At 52.8% G+C, this 19,557-nt stretch overlaps 2 protein-coding genes across 2 annotated transcripts; one reads left to right on the top strand and one right to left on the bottom strand.

Annotated features, from left to right (window-relative positions):
* Nucleotides 1–2,222: 2,222 nt before the first annotated feature.
* TGME49_283820 (glycine cleavage T-protein (aminomethyl transferase) domain-containing protein) lies at nt 2,223–12,514 on the bottom strand (the record flags this gene model as incomplete). Its single annotated transcript, XM_018781912.1, has 9 exons — nt 2,223–2,315; nt 2,750–2,893; nt 3,759–4,115; nt 4,876–5,404; nt 5,648–5,755; nt 6,196–6,591; nt 7,321–7,478; nt 8,394–8,538; nt 9,063–12,514. The coding sequence occupies 9 exons, from the start codon at nt 12,512–12,514 to the stop codon at nt 2,223–2,225; spliced, it is 5,382 nt and encodes a 1,793-aa protein (XP_018637741.1).
* Nucleotides 12,515–14,318: 1,804 nt separating this feature from the next.
* On the top strand, nt 14,319–17,197 carry TGME49_283830 (type I inorganic pyrophosphatase PPase; the record flags this gene model as incomplete). The annotated part of the gene is made up of 3 exons (XM_002369091.2): nt 14,319–15,126; nt 15,686–15,867; nt 16,691–17,197. 3 exons carry the CDS (start codon nt 14,319–14,321, stop codon nt 17,195–17,197), a joined length of 1,497 nt encoding a protein of 498 aa, XP_002369132.2.
* Nucleotides 17,198–19,557: the final 2,360 nt, after the last annotated feature.

Raw genomic sequence — 19,557 nt, 5'->3', positions numbered from 1 at the left:
GTTTGCAGTGAGAAAGCAGGGGAATACTTGACTTGACTCGTTCTCTGAGGAGAGAGATATTGACGAAAGTACGTGCATAGAAGTGGAACTTCACACGCCGGAGAGAAATCAGTGTTCAGAGGAACCACGGAAACGGACGAGGGAGAACGTTTGAAGACACAGCGTCACCAGGAAGCCACTCCAGCCTCGTCGTTTTTTCCTCCATCTCCACCAGAAATGATGATGCACATTTTCTCCCCTCCATTTACATCCGTCCCCAACCAGAGCCGCATTAGCTGCGACAGAGCACAGTTCTTCAGCGTTTCACTTGCTCGTTCTGGAAACGTTTTCTGCTTGTCTTTCTCGACACTCCGTCCGGTGTCTTTGTCTTCTCTTCGACTGCCTCAAAAGAGTCATCGAACTGGCGCGTTTGCGTCGCTCGGTTCCCCCCACACACCGGAGTGTAATTCAGGGATTCCAGCGCCAAGAAATGCGCTCGAAATCCTACTCAGAGCCAAGAGATCCTCAAGGTGTGGACTGAAGAAGGAAAAAACAGCGCTGCACGCTCCAGAGTCCCGCAACAGCTAGCGCAAAAGAGACAACCGGAGACAGAACGGGACTGCCAGACGAGGTAGCGTTCCGAAAAAGTCCTCGACAGAGATATAAGACTGGAACCTGCAGTAGAGGAAACGGGGAGGCGCTGGCTCTGCTTTTTCTCTCAACGCCTCGTCTTCGCTTTTGCCGTTTCCTTCCTCAAAGGAGCACAGGCCGTCGACCCCCCGACACCGGTCCCTCCGCCCCCCCCCCCCCCGAGGACCGCCGTCGAGGAGAAACTCCACAGCGCCGTGTGCCCACTGGCAGAGAGACACCGCCAACGCAGCGGTTCGAGGAGTTCACAAAGTTGGGAGGATTTCCGGACTTTTTGAGCAGAGCGGGAGACACGTCGTCACCGTTCTTCTCGTGAACCGATCGATACGAAAGACCCAAGGTCCCTCTCCAGGCTTGCTGCGCGAAAGTTGAAAAACCGACGCCTCGCCTTTCCTCACAAACTGGGAGAGTCTCGCCATCAAAAAAATATGGCGAACGACCGCTCGGCTGCTCAGAGAGCGCGGCCTCCTCCTTCGGCGCGGTCAACAGCTCCAGGAAGGAAACTACACGTCAGGGAGGTGTAGAGCCACCGCGCAAATTGTTAGCTGGCACACTGCCTGTGGAGGAGCTCTTCGCGTACCAGTGAAAACCACAGAAGCTCTCCGCACGTCGCACTCGTTCGCTCTTCTTTGCGTCACGAAGTGACGGAAGAGCACTCGAGTTTTCAAAGCGGGAATCGCCGAGCGGGTCGGGTGTGCGCGTGGACAGTTGGATCTAGGAAAAGAGTGGTGGATTTGCGAGACAACCGCCGATTACGATGCAAAGAAGCCCATCCACGAAAGCAGGGGGCCAATTTAGGAGGGAAGGAGCCGCTTCACCACAGTGCTTTACGAAAGAAATCGTGCGAGTTGTCTTCCTGTTCGTCTTCTTCTGAGAAGTCGCAGGTCCCCTCCTCTTGTGTAAGGTGCGTGGGCAAGAGTAAAGTTTCTGCTTAGACGGCGAAGACGCCTTCTGTGTTTGCGCCTGTGAGGCTCCAGCTCGTTTTCTCGCAAGTCTGAGCTCTGAGATGGTCTTCTCAGATGTTGAGTCAGTCTCTGTTTACAGCGCCAAACTCTACTACGTTTTCCAGCAACTGAGACGCGTAGAACAAACATGATGCGAACTACCTCCTTTCGACTGCCTGAGAGACTGGAAGCCAGACTCAGTCTGTACCTTCGTCTTTTTCTCACAACTTCTGACCAAGAAAATGCTGCACATAGCACAATGCCGATGGTCTTTGGAGCACCATGCTGGTCTCTGGAGCGTTCCCCTTGCTTCCTCTCCCTGTTCCCGGGTGTCGCTTCGCCTGATCGCAGGGCGCAGTGGTTGCGCTGTGTAACTGTCACTCTGGTGACTATGATATGATTCCACCGTGACCGTTTCCTGTCGCAGAGAATCTCTCATTCGCCCCTCTTTTCTCCAGTGTCTCTCTCCCTTGTTGACGCCTTTCTCGGCGTTTCTTTAAAGTCCTGCCAAGTCGTTCTTCCGAACTACGTGCGTATCAACGCTCCGCCTTGATCGCGCCACGAGTCCTCCTTCCGCGTTTTCCTTCTCCAACGCGCATTTTCGAACTCTACGGTGCCGAAGAAATCGCTCTATCATGTCGCTGCAGTTATTTACAGCGAACGCACCTTCAGCCTTGCCTTTTCTTTCTTCTTCTCGTCTCTCACGAAGGGCCTCTCGACGCTTCTCGCCCTGTCTCTGTCGGACTGAAGGAGAGGAGAAAAGGAGACATTCGATCGGAAATGGGGGAGCCCTCGACGGGGACGAACATCCCTGACGCGCCAACAGCGAGACCGACAACCTCGGGAAAGACCTTGGAACTCGAAAGGTCAACTTATCCAGAGATCCAAACACACAGAGCACACTGATGCTCGTGCCCACCTAAAAGTCTCGGTTCTTTAGCCGGAACGCGTCGACAAAAGTTCACGGGGGTTTAGGAAAGTGCACACCGACAAGAGACAGCATGCAAAGCATGAAGATCTCCTGCCCCTGGCCCCTGGAACACCCGAAGCACCCATGCGGACTTGGGGAATTGAGGCAGCAAAGCTTTTCGTGCATGCAGACAAGCCAAGAAGAAGCAGAGACCTAGCGATGCCTGAGAGAACTGGGAAACGGCTTTAGAGTAACATTTTCTCTTCACCTGAGGATAATTGTGGGGGACAAAAGGGAGACGGTGGACTTGACCCGGCACGAGACACCTGAACTGCTTGCTTCGCAGCGCTCGGCCCCGACGCCTCGCTGACCAGTGGGCGGGCACCGGCAGAGGAATGGCAATGAGGAGAGCCTGGACATAAAACGAAAATCGGACTAAAACCATGAGACAGGATCGTGAGGAGGAGAGCCTGAAACGCCCGAAAAACGAATGTCGGAGAACCAAGGACAATATGGCGATGAAGGCCCGGAAACCACGAAAAAAAACCGACACACAGAGTGGAAGAAAGCGCGTAGCTCCGAAACAACGCAAGGCTAAAAACGCGGTGGAAACCAAGAAGCTGACACAGAGACAACCCAGGCTTTTTCTTATTGGGGAAACCGACACTCCCCAGCGAAACGAAAAGACAGCGAGAAAGACATCTCCATATTCGTTTGAGCTTCGCCTCCTGTCTCTCTGTTCTGTCTAACCTCTATTTTCGCTTTCTTCTCTCAGGGGTTTTCTGATTCCCAGCTCGCCAGAAATATATCGACTCGTGCTCGTTGCCACAGGTAGGAAAGGGACCTGTGGCACTTCGCCTCTAAATCATTTCGAGTTTCTTCTCCCTGGTGCTTTCTCCTTTACCCCTCCCACAACACGACCTATGACGACAGGAATTTCAAAAAGGAAATAGGCAACCCGGTCCCGTAATTTCAGGATAAAAACTACAGTTCCCAGCAGTTAAAAACCACTTCATACCAACGACTGTGAAAACACAATGCATCCCCAGACCTCTCCATCCACATAGATCCTCCTTTCTCCACTTCATGCCTCCCAGAACGATCTACAGTGTCGCGCCGCCTTTCCGAGTCTATTCTCTCTCCTTCCCTCGCTCGTCTTCCTCTTATTCTCCCTCTTCTTGTCTCTCTTCCCCCCTCTTTTTCTTCCTTTTCATTCTCGTTTCCTCTCTCTCGTTCGCTCACTTCTCCGTCTTGTTCTCTCTGTCTATCTTCCTCACCTGATTATGCTTCGCGAACTCCCTAAGAACCAGTCCCTGGGCGAGCCGGCTTTTGAAATGAGGACTCCACGAGCAGGAGGTAACCACACCGATCGGTCTGCGGTGGGGATTCGACATGATGATGCAGCCGTGAAAAGGAAAGTACCCTTCTGGTTGACGCTTTCTGCTCTCCGTCTCCAAAGGTGGAGAAACGACAGCCACAGAGGATCGTCGACGAATCTTCGGGACGAGGGAAGAAGCTCCGGAAGCAGGGAGACGAGGGTCGCGCGGCTGTGAACGCCAGGCGCGAGAGGCGTCTTCGTGAGTTCCTGAGGCGAATCCGATGAGGAGATCTTCCTCATCTTTGTTCACTGTTTCCTGCATAAAAAGAGAGAAGTTCCCGCACTCTCGATACTCACGACAGCAGCTCTCTTTTTCATCTCGGATTTGCTTCCGATTCGAAGGAGAAGCTCCAAGAAGTTCCTCCCTGTCGAACGTTGAGGCTCGTAACTCGCGCGGTTTCCTTCTCCTTCAGTCCGGAGAAACAACAGGCACGAGTTCGCCTACTGGTTTAGATCTTGAAGGTCTTTGTTTACCGGATCCAAGTCGCACACGCTGTGCCTAACTTCACCTTTTTTCTATCCAGTGCACTGGAATTCAGACTGAAACGAATACGAATCAAGGAAACTGGCGACAACGTTCTCTGCGACGAGCACAGACCCCTGAAACTTCACTGCTGTCTGCATTGGTACTGGCATGGATTTTCGGTCCACGGAAAACGTAGTCAGAACCAGCGTTTATTGAGGACGGAACGTCTAGAACGGCAAACAGTTCCCCAGTTTTATGTCGCAATTCAGAACATTTGCATGCACGTCAACCATCGAGCTTCTCCCTTCTAACTGAGACGAGCGCACAGCCCACCCCTGACTGTGTTGCTGCGTTCTCCTCTACCTCCGGCACCAGGGACATGAAGTCGACAGATGTCGACGTAAATCAACAGGAACGCTTCGAGCTATTTGTGAGAAAAACGGTCACAAAGAACCAAGCGGACTCTCAACCGTCCTTCTCAAGTTCCAAAAGGCTGTACACACAGCGGCACCAACCAAGAGGTGTGTGTCGGCTGCATTTCGCGCCTTACTTCTTCTGCTTCTCTGCGCCTTCGCTGCGCTTCGCCGAGAGTCTTGCGCTTCGTGTGTGGAGGCCGCGCCCCGCGCAGAGACAGCCAGAGGCGCTGACTTTCTCGTCGCCTCCGATCCTCTGCGCGAACCCAAGCGCCGACTGCGGCAAGACGGTCCGCATGCCCTACGATGATCCCCACACGTTGCATCTTTGCCCCCAGGGTGAACTGCTTTTGAACGGCCTCGTAGCTCAGCAGCAACCTTCGGCGAATTTTGTAGAGCGACAAGAGCGAACAGAGAGACGCCTGCGGAAGGCTATGATGAGTCTTTACGTCCACGCCCACTCGCACTAGGCCAGACTCCATCCGCAGCATGTCCAGTGCATGCAGACATCCAAGGGAAGGAACGAGAGCAGACGCAGGGCCAACCGACGACACAGAAGAAGCAACAGACGAAGAGGAAGAAGACAGGGGAGGCATGGAAGGGGGAGAAAGGCAAGAAGCGACGACCGCGGGAGGTGAAGGAGACGAAGGAGGGTCGAAGAGAAGCCTACAAAAGAGAAACAGAGAATTCGTCTTCACGAGAAATGAGAAACACCGAGGGGTACGACGGAGCTTGTTTGCGTTTGTGTCTGATACTTCTGACGCGCATCTGCACGCGCATCCTGGAGCCTGTAAGTTCGACTTCGACTTCTCTCACCGTCTCCCAACTGAGAACACAGACGCGACCCACCCATCTTCTTCGCGATCGGAACGCTTTCGAGTCGCTTTTCTACTTCTTCGAAAATCTTACTTAAGGAACGCCAGTGCCGGAGCCGGCGAGGCAAATGAAACTTCGAGTCCGTCTTCTCCCGTCGAGCCCAACCGAAGGCATGTCGCGTCTTCCCAACAGAGTTCGGCCCTAGAAAAGATGTGAAAAAAACCAGATATCCTCTCTACCACTCACATACACTGTGCATTCTTACAGATCCACCTATATATATATATATATAATACATATAAATATATATATATATATATATGCATATTCCAAATGCGTTCGCATGGCCGTTGACGTAAATATGCCGCTCTCTGCATGCAGCCACGCTCGCGTTGTTGAAAGTGCGTTTTCAGGAAATTCAGAGCGAATGGAAAGAGCCCAGTACATGGAAAAGAGACGCTGCCTCAAGCACCAGTCCAATTGGGCATGTCTGCTTGCATATGCCAATCCTTCAGATATGTGTGTGTATATATATGTGTCTCCAATGGTATTTTACTCGCCTTCTGCAGAGCAGACCTGACTTGTGCTAGATTTTTTTCCGTGGTCTCTTTCACCATGCCTATTGGATGTTGTGCGCTCACCGGTCGAGCGATCGTCGGGTCGCAACGCCTATCTCGAACGCGGACATGTACGGCAAATCCATCAGCCCCTCGACAGTCAGCGGCGTCCCCCACGCAGTCCGCATTTGCACACGAGGAACATACTCTCCTTCTTCGCCGGTCGCCTCGTCTGAACGCACAGACGAATGTTGAGTCTCTTGGCCTTCCGCCGTTCTCCCTCCAGCCACTCCGCTGTCGACCAAAGAAGAAGAAGAGACAGAAGGAGAGAGAGACGAGACAGAAGGAGAGAGAGAAGAGGGAGAAGAACGAGAGGTCTGCACACGGTCGGCAAGAATGTCAAACGCGCGAGGTCCTTGAAGAGCAATAACGCAAGCGGAGGAGCGGAGCGGCGTGAGAGAGACGTCAAGCCCAGTTTGTCTGCGAAAGCCAAAAAAACAAAAGACCTGACAGTCAGAGAGGTGGACTGCAGTGAAACAAGAAACCGGATCGACTCGCAGGTGCCTCCGTGATGGATACGCGTCTCCTAGAGGAGGTCTGCACCACAAAATCCTACGGAAATGTTCGAAGACTAAGAGACAAAGTACGACAAGCTCGTCAACAAGAAACGTGCATTCACATCGTCTTTACATATATATATATATATAAATATATATATTTATATATATTTATATATATATATATATATACATATGCATACATGTGTATATATATATATATATATATATATATGATATAATTTAACACTGTGGAGAGAGAAGGGAGGCTCTCATGTGTGTTGAAGCAGGCACATGCATTCCAGGTTGTGGCTGATGATGCGCGAGTCTGGCTTTTCCGAGCACAGCTGCAGAGCCCACAGCTGCGAGTGCTTCGGCTTTTTCTGCATGCAGCTACCAGGCAGCATGAGCGTTTCGGGATGCCAGCGCCAAGGAAAGGATGCAGGCTATTTTGCGTTCATCCCGCGATCGATCCGCGTCAGTTGTGTTCGAGCAAACATGTCTGCACTCGATCAGAAACGACGATCAACGGCGAACGTCCTCCCTTCGACGCCCTGGCAGAGTCCCCAGATTCCTTGGCCGCGGAAACGCAGTCGAGCGAGACAACAAAACAGTGGACAGAACGCGATGCGTTTCCGAGTGTGTAGCCCACCGGCAGTAGTTGATGAACTGCGCGACATAGTCGAAGCAGTGAGAAGGCGCCGCACCGGAAAGCCAGACCTCGACGCGACTGCTGAGCTTCGCGACGAAGCAGTCATCCAAAACGAGGCCGCGCGAGTCCAGGAGAACGGCGTATTGCGCGTCCCCCACCTACAGAGGATGCGCAAGACGCAGGACGCAAACGCATGTGTAGCAACGCATGCGGAGAGAGAAAGGAGAGAACAGACACGACGGCATCTGGCAGACAACGGCACCCAGAGGGGAAAGCAGACACAAGAGGGACGAACGGCGCGCGAAGGGTGCAGTTGAGACAGGAATGCAAAACAGGGAGACAGAGACAGATCAGAAAGCGTCAGGGGATTCAAGCGGTGCACGCAGTCCCCAAATAATTTGACGAGTTCGCTCTCAGTGGCTACGCCACTCCAGGTGACGGACTTCATTCCTAGCTTTGAGAGAACGCGAGGCTCTGTATGCAAACGAAGCGTTCTGTCTCCTTCGCCTCGACTTCTCAAACTCTCTCATTTGTCGAACTCGCACTTCGACACCAGGCGAACGCCCTTCTCTTCAACCTCATCCACACTCTCCACGGTCGAAATCAAACTCCTGCGCATATTTGGCGCTTGAATACTTACAAATAAATACACATTTATATTTATATATGTATATATATATGTATACGGCGATGTGCCGCGGAGGATCCCAGAAGACCATGATACGTATTTCAAAAGCACACATTTCGACTCGTTGAGGCCAGTCCTCTCAGGTTGTCCTTCGACACAGTTCCTTCGCGTATCTTTCTCTCACAAAAAATCCACAACTTTACTGCTTAGTCGCTCTCCGTCACTCTCTCATTTGTTCTCTGTCCTTCGTATTCCTTATCTGTCTTTCTCGTTCTTCGTCCTTCTCTCTCTGCCGCGTTCTCTCTTGCCTCTTGTCTCTTTCTCGTGTTTACTCTCTCTCTCTCTCTGGTGACCGATCTACCGATCTTGCGTGCAGCGGCTGGGTCTCTTTTTTCTGCGAAAAAAGAGTTTCTTTCGAGCTGCAGAAGACTTCCTTTTCTCTCACCCGCATGCCGCGCTCCAGGTCGCAGGAGAGCAGCATATCGAGGACAGATAGTCTGTCGCGGCCGCGGAAGTGCCAGACGCGGCGAAAGGAAACGTCGAAGACAGCCGCACTCTCCCGCGTAGCTTGATACGCCGCCAGAGCGCCTCTGGAAATGAAAACGAAAAAACGCAAAACCTACAGGTGTGTGTGCATGCAGATATGTGGATAAAATGTACGTACACCGACATTTCTACATTCACGCATACATACACATGCATACCTACAAATACCTGCACACATATATACATATATAAATGCACATGCATATATATATATATATATATATATGATTGGTACTTCTACTTGTGTCCAGGTGTCGGGTGATCTATGACGGCAACCAGAGTTTTCTTCCTTGGGGTCGATGCGGACAGGCAGACGGGAGATCACCAGGCAGCTGCTGAGAGAAGTTCACTGAAGAGCTCGTCAGGAAATCGGACGAAAAGTGAACAGAAAAACAGAAGAAACGGAATCCCGAGAGTCAGTGCCCCGCCGTCGATGACAGCAAGGAGCACGCCGTTCTGCAGAAGAACTTTCGAGTCGTTCGAAAAAAAGTGAACTTTCTGTGGACTGCGAAAAACGAGTCCCTGGAAGCTACCGCTGGAGGCCCAACGTAAACTCGCCTTGACTTACACTCGAGTGGTGAAAGGAAGGTAACACTCGTTATATAATCCGAAGTCTGTGGCACCTCGTTCCTTCCAGAACTCCGCAAGTTCTCGATTGACTTTGATTTGCCGCATATCTTCGAAAGGGTCGTCGGGCGGCGCAAAAGAAGAACTTCCGGTTGATGGGTGTTCTTCTGCTCTGCCTCCTCCTCGCCCCGCAGAAGAGCCGGTGTCGAAGGACGCAAATTCTTCTTCTCTTTCTTGGTTCCTTGTTTCTGAACTGTCTCGATCTTGAGACAGAAACCGCGCTGAGTCGTCTCGTCCACACCTTCGAGCTCCACTCTGAAGAGAGACTTTCGTACTTCTTCCGTCTGCGTTCTCGCCTGTCTCGAAGAGGAAGTCTTCCTCGCCTCCGTGTCTTCCGCCGCAGCTTTCAGCCTCCACTCCGAGCGCTGTCTCTTCTCCTAGGCGCGTTCGCCCTCTCTGTGGGGTCCGCGAGGAGACGCCGAGGGCCTCTGCGCCCGCCAGCCCCGCACAGGAGGCGGCCCAGCGCATGTCAAACTCCGTTTTTCTTCGCGCTGCAACTTCTGCTCGCTCTTCGTCTCTCTTCGACCGACACGGTGTCGGTTCGTCTTCCCTTTCGCACTGAACGGTGTGTCTCTTGCGCCCTCGCGACTCGCTGTCCCCCTTAACTCGTTTTGTCTCCAGCCCCGCGGGTGTGTCTCCGTCCCTCAGGGCTCCACGGGTCGCGGCCGATCCCACGGGCTGGTCGCGGCCACCAGAGGGCCCTCCAAAAGGAGACCCCTCGTGTGGGGTCAGGCACGCCTCGTCGATCCCTTCGCGTCCCCCCCCAGAGAATGGAGACGAGCGCCTTCTTCTTCCTACGGAAGATGGAAGAGCGCACATCGCGGAAACGTCCATTGGCTCGTCAGTCCCTGGAACTCTTCGGTCTCCCGACGCCTCCAGAGCCTCCGAGAAAACCGCCCTCATCAATCTTTCTTCTGCCTCAGAAAGCGGATTCTCGTGCTCGCCCCTCTCGAAAGGCCTTTCTGTCTCTCTCCCTTCTTCTGACACGCTCCGAACAAGCCGCTGAGTAGACGCGCTAGCCGAGTCGCTCTCGCTCTCACATGCCTCACAACTGAACAGAGAAGAGCAAGGGGAAGACGAAGAGGGAGCCGAAGAAGCAGAGAGAGAACAGGAGGACGAAGGAGAGAGAGAAGAAGACGAAGAGGCTATAATGAAGTCTTCATTTGCGCGGCTGCGGGGGTAGAGCGAACAGACCAGCCTATCTCGCATGCGTGCATTTGCAGTAGCGAGGACAAACGAAGGTGCACTCAGAGAGGCAGAAGGTGAGAGTGAATTTTCCGGAGAAACAGTCGACGGAGACAAAACGACTGCCGCCCTTTTCTCTGGAGCGAAGGCGGCGGCCTCAGATGACCCGCGCCCCCCTCTCCTTCCACTCCACTCAGCCGACGAAGCGCGGGGGAAAAGCGAGGAATCAGCAAATCTTTCTTCTTCTTTGACCCCACCAACGGGCGACGACAGCGACTGAGACAAAGACGAAGAAGAGGGAGAAAACCGTTTTTCTTGACTGCTTCTCGCTTCTGCTGCAAAACCAGCGCTGAGTTCGTCATCGTCCCCCTCTCTTTCAAAAGGCGAGGAGGCGAGCGACAGCCTTCGATCTCCCTCTCTCCTGCTTGCCTCCTCGTGCCCTTTTTCGAGATCTCCTCTGCTTTTCTCTTCACTCTTCAGCCCTCTGTGTGCCAGCCATGCAGCAACCTCCTGGGCCGCCTCCCGGCGCACCGCTGCGAGGCCTGGAACTTGAATATCTGCCGCCAAAATCTCTGCGTGTTTCGCCGCGACGCCTCTTCGTCTTTCGCGCTCTTCCTTCTCCCTAAGCTCCTCGACCTTTACGCGCCTCTCCACTTCCTGCCACTCAAGGAGGGCACCTTCGCCTCCGTCTCCGTCCGTTGCATGCAGTCTGATGTTGGTGTTGTTTTTCTCGTTGCCATAGAAGCTCTTCTGCAGATCTCCCTCGCCCTCGACGAGGGCCTCGCCCCCCTCGATGTCTCTCCAGCGTCGTCTTTCCGTCGCGCGTTCTCTCTCTCGCGCTTCGCGTGGATACACTTCGTCCTCGCCCTCAGAAGAAGGCAGGCGAAAGGTCCTAAACCTTTCGATGTCTTCCTCGCCAGCTGCTCGTCCTTCTCTCTCTCGAGACTCCTCCGCCTCGACTGCACTGAGGGGCGAAGAGGGAAGAGCAGGAGGCGCCAGAGCGTTCGCAGAATACGCCGGAAGCAACAGATGCTTGATGTGCAAGTCCGTGAACGCGCGAGGCTGAGGCGCCACTCGACGCAAGTTGTGGACATGCGACAGATACAACTCGACCAATTCGCCTGAAGCAGACGACGAGGAAGGAGAAGAAGATGAGGGATGGGAGCTGTTTTCGACATGTGTGTGTAACGTAGACGAGGAAGGGCGCGTCTCCTTCGGAGTCTCCTGTGAAGATGTCGTATCGAGGCGCTTTTCGCTCTGTTCAGGGAGGTCTTGTCTCCCGCGTCGGCCTCTGTCCTCTTCTCGCTCTCGAGTTCTTCTCTCGTAGGCGCCTCGCCGGCGGGTCTGGGCGGCAGCGCGGAGGGCCTGAATCACTTCACTTTCCACGGCGCCAAATGCCTGACTAAGAAAAGCTGAAGAGGCCAGGTTTTCACCCTCGTCTTTTTCGACGTTCCTCAGAGGCTCTCGCCAGGCGCCTCCTCGCCTCAGAAACGCGCGACCCTCCACCCCCAGGGGACGCCCTGAGGTCTGCGAAGAAGCCTGAGAAGCAGACGCCTGCGATGAGGCGGACGTAGGAGGAGTACTGCTTCTGCGGTCGGCCTGCGCAGGCGAGGCGTCCGGAGCGAACGCGTTCTCCTGCCGACGCAAGAGAAGCTCGAACTCGCGAGCTTCGCGGAGACGCGCTACACGCCGACTGACCGGCCCTGAGAGCCGAGGAGCAGACAAACGAAAACAGAGAGAAGGAGAACAAGAACGAGAGCACGAGCTGAAGGACGCAGAACGGAGAGAAGCAGAAAGTGAAGACGAGAAGAAGAAGGTGGGCAGGGGATTCAACAAAGACGAACGTGTGAAGGCAGCGAGAGGGGAAACAAACAGCGGAGAAGACGAGACAAACCCATGACAACTGCTACGGAGACTGGGAGCGGAAGAAAAGGAAGAAAAGGAAGAGGAGAGAGAAGAACAGAGAGGGCAAGGAGAAGAGAGAGAAGAATCGGAATCTCCTTTCTTTCTCTGAAGTCGGAATTCTGAGCAAGTTGCGGGTGTCACCAGCCCACGCGCGTCACCGCATGCACGAAGTTTGAAAGGAGACCCCTGGTGGAAGGAGAGACCGAAGCACAGACCGCGAGTGGACGGCGAGAGCGGAAGAGAACGCCGCCTTCTCCAATTGGAAGAAGCCTGACGTCGAGGAAGAACTGTCAGAGGCGGCATCCTGCGAGCAGGAGGAGGCGACGAAAAAAGGGAGAGACGAGGAAAGAAAGAGAGAAAAGAGAGGACAGGGAGGAGAGAAAGAAGACACTTGAGAGAAGAGAAGAGGCGAGACGAGGGAGAAGACGAAGGAGGCGAGGAAAGTTCAGGAGAGAAGGAAACGCGAGAAGCGCGTTTCAAGTCGTCGACGAGAAGTCCGTTTGTCGAGGAGGTTTACATGCTTGGCGAAGAACGAAAGAGACAAGAAGAGTCAAAAAACCTTGGAAAAAATGAAAGAGTCAGAAGAGGCAAACTGCGGTCACGAAGAACTTTCTTCCCTTCGGAGAGCCACAACTGAGTCTCTTCGCTGTCTCCTGCTGGCCCTTTGTTGCGTTGGTTTTGCGACTCGGAGACAGGCGCATCTTTCCGTCGAAAGCATCTCGCCTACACCCGACAAACATGACAAGAAAGAGGAAAAGAGAAAGACCAAGAGAAGCGAGAAAGCGAGAGAAAGGAGACAGGCGAGAGGACAGCGGAACACAGGAAAAAGAGGACCGCCTCCAGAGGCTGTGTTGTGTCTGTCGCCAGCCCAAAGTCGCAAATAGCCGGCAGAGTTCTCATGCTACAGTGTTTTGTTTTTTATGAAAAGGACGGAAAGAAGAGGAGAAATTCAAACGCAAGTCTAGAAAGCCCCACCCCCTCCCTTTATAAGGGACGCGGAGACAGCGCCTCTGCTGGGAGATTTGCGCGCAACTGTCAGAAGTCACTTTCCTGGAAGAAGCCGGATGTTGTCTGTCGAGAGAGAAGAGTCACACGCTGCCTTTTCTTTAAGTTGAAAAACTCCACTCAATTCTGAAGAGACAAGCTCACCAAACAACGTCTGCAACTTCACTCATGGTTTTCCGCGGCAGGGCTGCTTGGCTTTCTCGGAGAACAGTCCTTCGCGGTATTTTCGCGTCTTGCCTCGTCTTCTACCTCCCAAAAGACCTTTCTTTTCGAAGCTCTTTTACGCTTTTCGTGAAAACTCTCTCTCGTCTCCCTTCCGTTTTCCGCGAGAACGTCGGCGCCGCAGGGATTCCGGCAAACCGAGAGCCTTTCTACTCAAGAATTCAGGAAGGACCATTTTCAACGCCTCGCCGCTCTCTCTTTTCCTCACCCTTCTCTCCGTCACCGCTTCTTGAGCCTCTCTGTGTGCGGGGGGCTTCTCTCCTTGCGGTCTCGCTTCTCTCTCTGTCTATCTGTCTCTGTCTCTGTCTCTGTCTCTGTCTCTCTCTGTCTCTCTGTCTCTGTCTCTCTCTGTCTCTCTGTCTCTCTGTCTCTGTCTATCGCCATGTCCCTCTGTGTCTCTCTTCTCTCTTTCTGTCTTTGCTGCCAGACTGTGGGTGTCTCTCCATAGGCGGGTGCACAAAAAATACGCACGCAAAGTCTATCTCCATACATATATATAATACAATATCTATATCTAAACATCTCTATCTGTATATATATATATATATATATATATATATTTCACAAATAATTATCTCTCGAAGAAGACTTCCTCCATCTCTCTCACCAGCCTCCGAGGGGCCGTGCCTCTTGCAGGTGCTGCCCAAGGAGACTCTTCTTCGAGAAAGTTTTCTGATCTTTCTTTTCTTCTCCTTCTCCTCCTTCCTTTCTCCCTTTCTTCCTGTTTCCGTCGTATTCTTTTCTGCTCTCTTTCTCCGTTTGTTCTCTCTCTGTCTGCCCGTTTTTAAACTTCCTCCTCCGCGTTTTTTTTCGCCGTCTCTCCTCTTTCTCCCTGTTTGCTTTCCGGCCGTGTCGAGTTCGAAGCGACTTCGAGACGACTATGGCTGGTCCGTTTTCTCGTTTTTCTCGGCTTGCTGTGCTCCCTCGTCGCTCTCTGCTCTTCGCCATGTTCACCTGTGCGGCTATACCCGCTGTTTTCACCTCCTCTCTTCGTTCTCTCTCCTCAGTGTCGAGCCTTGCAGCTTGCCCTGCTCTTCTCCCCCGACCTTGTTCTTCTCCCTCGCGCTCTTCCTCCCCGTCTCCCTCTCCCGCCGGTCTCGCTTTCTGCTCTCCTCCGGTCTCTCCTCTCTCTCCTCCGGTCTCTCCTCTCTCTCCTCCAGTCTCTCCTCTCTCTCCTCTCTCGTCTCTCTGTTCCTCTGCTCTCTTCTCTCCTTCTTCTCGCTCTGTCTCCATGCAGTCTGCGCCTCTGGCTTCTTCTGTCGGCGCAGCTTCTGGGGACTCGGTCGTCTCCCCGCTGCTTCCGAGTTGCGGGGGACCGCGGAGAAACCTTTTCCGGTTTTTCGCGAGCTCGAGGTCGGAGTCTTCTCTCGGCGCTGCGGACGGAACGAAGGCAGCTGAGAAGGCGCCTTCTGCAGAGGCCTCCGGAGACGGCGCAGCGGGAGGGGGGGACGTGTACAGGCGCCTCGTCTCCGGGACTGAGGGTGAGAAGGACTTCCGAGTGCTTCTCTCGAAGAAGTCGGGAGAACGCCTCTCGCCTTGGCACGACATCCCCCTCTTCCCGAACGGCCGAGACGCAAGGCCCCTGCTGTTCAACATGGTTGTGGAGATCCCCAAAAACACTCGAAGAAAAATGGAAATGCAACTCCGTCTCCCCTTCACTCCAATCATGCAAGACCTGAAAAAAGACGGTACGCAAAATTCGGTTCTTACATGTTCTCCTAGCCTCAACCCCAGCAGGAATCGCTCATATATATATATATATATACATATACATATATATATCTATATATAGATATATGCATGTTTGTTTCAACATGTATGCGGATGTTTATGTGTGTGTTTCTGGTGTTCGCATATATATATGTATATATATATATATATATGCATATTTTTTTATATGTATTTGTATAAAGTTTACAGACATAGATGTAGGTATAGGTGTGGACAGAAGAGGTTAGATACGTATCCGTGTGTGTAGGTGTGTCGGAAAGTTTGCCTGTACATGATATGGGTGCCTAGTTGCATTTGAGCATATCTGACCTTTTTACACATGCATGCACTCATATATATATATATATATATATGTACATATATATGCCAAGGATGGTCCTGCGCGTCCAGTTGTGTGTCAACAGTGAGATTTGTTTTTCTTTTCTGAGTTGTTTCTTCGCGTCCTGTGAAGTCGGGGGGCGAAGTGATTGTGAGTGACTTAACTGCGTTTTTGCGAGTTTTGCGTCTTCTTCCTAGGCTCTCTGCGAGAATATGCGAGCACGCTTTACTGGAATTACGGAGCGTTTCCTCAGACCTGGGAAGACCCGCGAGAGCCGGGAGGGAGAGAAGTTTTCCACGCGCGAGGCGACGGAGACCCTCTCGATGTGGTTGAGATCGGCAGTGAGGTTCTGCCGGTCGGAGGCGTCGTTCCCGTCAAGGTAAAAGAAAAAAAAGAGAAGAAACGCGGAGAAAAGTAGCGAGAAAGGAGAGAGAGAGCAGAGGAAACGCACAGGAAAGTACAGGAAGACTAGACGAGAAATGGAAAAAGGTAAGAGAACCTGAAGGGAACGCAGAGAGAAGGAACGGGCGAGAGGACGAGTCGAGACAAAGGGATGATGAGAGGTCAGGCAACAGAGAACAAGAAGCGAATCAGGAAAAAACAAAAGTGGAGAACTGAAGACGAAAGCGTGGACATCGGAAGTCTCTTCATTGCGGAGTGGTACTCGGGTGATGGGTTCTTGACGAATGCATAGATCGTAATCAAGTGCATCCTTCAAGAAAACACACGGACTCAGCGATATGCGATTGCAGTGTTCCCCAGTCAAAGACAACTGAGGTTTAGGAGTCGTCTCGCTCTCACACCTGGAGTGCGAGACGCAGAGGGCACAACTAGAGAGGTCGGCGAGACCTCTTGAACTCGACGAGGGCCTGCAGTCACCGCATCTAGACGAGATCTTTGAAGAGTCCGCGACCGAGGACTCGTTTACTGATTTCCACCTCCCAAGACGTCGTATGAAACTCGGGAGATTGCGCAGTTTTTCGCGCGTGCTGGGGTTTCAAATAGGCGCGCGAGACGCCTGTTGAGAAGAGTTTCCCTCCCGAGTTTGGAAGGACGCAAAAGTGATACTTCTCCGTTTCTGCACGAGGCAAATCATTTCTCTTTCTCGTCGTCCTGCGCGTTCCGCACAATCTCCGGTTCCGCTGCTTTTGCTGTCTAGACCAACGCAGTTCGTCCCCTCTGTCCCTCTCTTGGGTGTGTAGGTCCTGGGCGCTCTGGCGATGATCGACGGCGGGGAGCTGGACTGGAAAGTGCTCGCGATTCGCGAGGGCGATCCGCTTTTTTCTCAGTTGAACTCGGTCGCAGATGTCGAGCGTCTGTGCCGCGGGGTCGTTCCGGGGATTCGCGAGTGGTTTCGGTGGTACAAGTTACCGACAGACAACGTCGTCAATCAGTTCGGCCATGACGAAGCAGCCTTACCGGCAGCTGACGCCGAGCGCGTTGTCTACAGAGCCCACGAGCATTACTTGCGTCTCCTCAGCGAGGAGCATGAAGGCGAAGTAGAGGAGGGAGAAGCACTCAGAAAGGAAGACGAAAAAGAAAGTCACCGTCAAGAAGCGCGAGGGCGAAACGTCGCGGTTTACATCGAGACTAAAGAGAGGCCCCCAGCGACCGGGGAGGCACCCGCAGACGCGCGGCAACGCGAGTCAGAAACAAAGGCGGGAGAGAAAGGAGAACATGTGAGGAAGCAAAAGTTGTGGCTACCGTGAAAAGGAAAGGGAAAAAGTGAAGAAAGAAAAAGGAAAGGCGAAGAAGAGGGAGATCGTTTTTGCGTGCATCTGTTGCGACAGACGGATGTGCTTGAAAACTCGTGAAACGTTTCGTAAGAAGAAACTGTGGTGATGTTGACAGAAAAGACAAAGCCTCGGGAGAAGATTCAACAGGGACGTTTGTGTCGCGGCTGGGAGAAAGATGAAGAGACACACAGGCGTTTTCGGACTCGTTTCTCGTCACGCAGCTAGGAGAGAACCGATAACTTTTGAAGGGGTGTTTCTGCTGTGTCTTCTAGCGATGAACTGCTTTGTTTTCTCTCATTTTCTTTCATTGATCTCTTCTTTCGATTTGCTTCTGCGTGTCTTTGCTGGATCTCGTCCTGTGTGGACGCGTTGTCCAATTCGTTTTTGAAACTCGGGCCGATGTAGGGAGCCCAAAGTGCCCGTGTAGAGACGCCTGAGGCGTGAGTGAACGCGCGAGAAAGTGAAACGAAGACTCGAGTCGCCGTCACGACTTGAGGTGCTTTCAACATGCTGGTCATGGAAAGCACAGAAAAGAACGTGGGCTCGGTGATTAGCAAAGACCTCAGCGATCTAAACCGCAGTTGAGTGACCCCAGCCGTCCAGGTCCTCGAGACGGTTGTCACCAGAGTGTGGAAAACAACAGCGTTCGCTCTGAAAGAAACGACATACTTTCGAGACAACAGAGACGAGAGAGAGAAGGATGCCAGAGGCGCGTCTGCATGCGGTCAACTGCATCTCGCTCGAGTCACTACTAAAATGCTCGCGTTGTCTTTGGAGTGTGTACTACGAGTTGAAGTCCGGTTTTTCGAACAGGACATCAACCTCTTTGCCGGGGTATGAGCCGTCCCCCATCGGCCTATGCGTGTGAAAGTCTCTCTCACGGAAAGTGAAATTCCACGAAATACGAGAGGGGCTCAGAGACCGTCGCATGCTCGGAAGACTGTTCTCGCAAAAGAAAGGCGGTTTGAGGCCGAAGACGGCAATCGTGGTCGAACGCGACCGGAGACAGTCTCTCCTCGTTCTCTCTCGCGAGCTTGCGGAGAGACTCGCGCTCCAAAGAACGCCCACGTTCAGCAAGATGCAAAAATCTGTCGACGCAGAGAGATCCGAGAGTGGAGAGCTATGAAAACAAGAGAACCATTCGGTGAATAGGATCCATTCGTTGAACGAATCTTTTCTCGAAATACGATACACGGTATGTGCCTTTCTCAGTTTGTCTTCTCTCTCCTTCTAGCGCGACAAGACGCACGAGAAGCTGAGAGGTCTCACGCTTCCTTCTCGCCACGAAGCCGAGATTAGCAAGTCTTTTCTAGATCCCTAGAGATGCGCAGCGAGTGAACAACAGCTTCCCCAGTGCATGCTGAAAGTCTCTTTGTTTTAAACGATCGGTGGAGACATGGGAGACCCGCGGAGAGCGGCTAAAGCGGCTGTCCGGAGAGAAGACGGCAAGTGATGCTGCTCCTTGGGTGCGAGACCTGCACGCTGTTCTTTGCACAGAAGAGTGGAAACCCAATTGGATCTGTGAATCAACTATCTCCACTTAGCCCCATGTCGTCGAGACCTGGGTGTGTCTCTTCCCTCAGCGGAAAAAAGTGTGCTGTGTTTGTTCAAGGCATGGACTCAGCGAGTCAGGACTTTTTGCGGAGTCTGTATCCACCGATCTAGAGGCCTGAAGTCTTTTATTTATATACATCGAGAAAAACGCTTCTCAAGAACAGAGAGCCTGACACACCTCCCGGTTCGCTTCGCGACTGAGCAAGACATTTACAGGATCGAGAAAATCCGATTTCCCTCCTCTCGCAGATCTCTCAACGAAGCCGCGACCGCAGTCGAGTGGACGCAGGAGGCCGAAAGCAGTGCAGCCTCCAGTGAAAATCACAAACGGTTTTTCCTCCAGAGGCTGCTGTCGGTTTACTCGAAGGATTTATTTTTCTCGCTGTCAGGAGTCTCCTCAGTTCTTGTATGCGCGAAGCCAGGCACACCGTGTTGTTGGCTATCGGTCCGCATGCGCGTCCACATTTTTGAGGAAAGGAAAGGATACCACGAAGAAGTCGCGTGAGAAGAAGAAGCGAGAGCGGAGACGGTGCACGACCGCCGCATGGTGTCAGGCGTTGCCTTTTCTTTCTCGCTTTCTCTCAGCACAAGGTTCAAGAGGGCAGTGGAACTCCAGAGCCTCTCACGGTGAGGACGCATGACTGCTCTCCTGCCCTAAAATGCTACCGAGGCGAAAAAGCGAAGAAAGTGGACAGAAACGAGGAAGGTCGAAACGCAGCAGACGAAGCAGACGTAGTGCTTTTGCTAACGAACTTGGCCCTTCTGTTGACTTCTGCCGT

The sequence above is a fragment of the Toxoplasma gondii genome, chromosome V (genome assembly GCF_000006565.2).
Source record: "Toxoplasma gondii ME49 chromosome V, whole genome shotgun sequence".
Taxonomy (NCBI): domain Eukaryota; phylum Apicomplexa; class Conoidasida; order Eucoccidiorida; family Sarcocystidae; genus Toxoplasma; species Toxoplasma gondii.
This window is presented reverse-complemented; position numbering and strand designations above follow the sequence as displayed.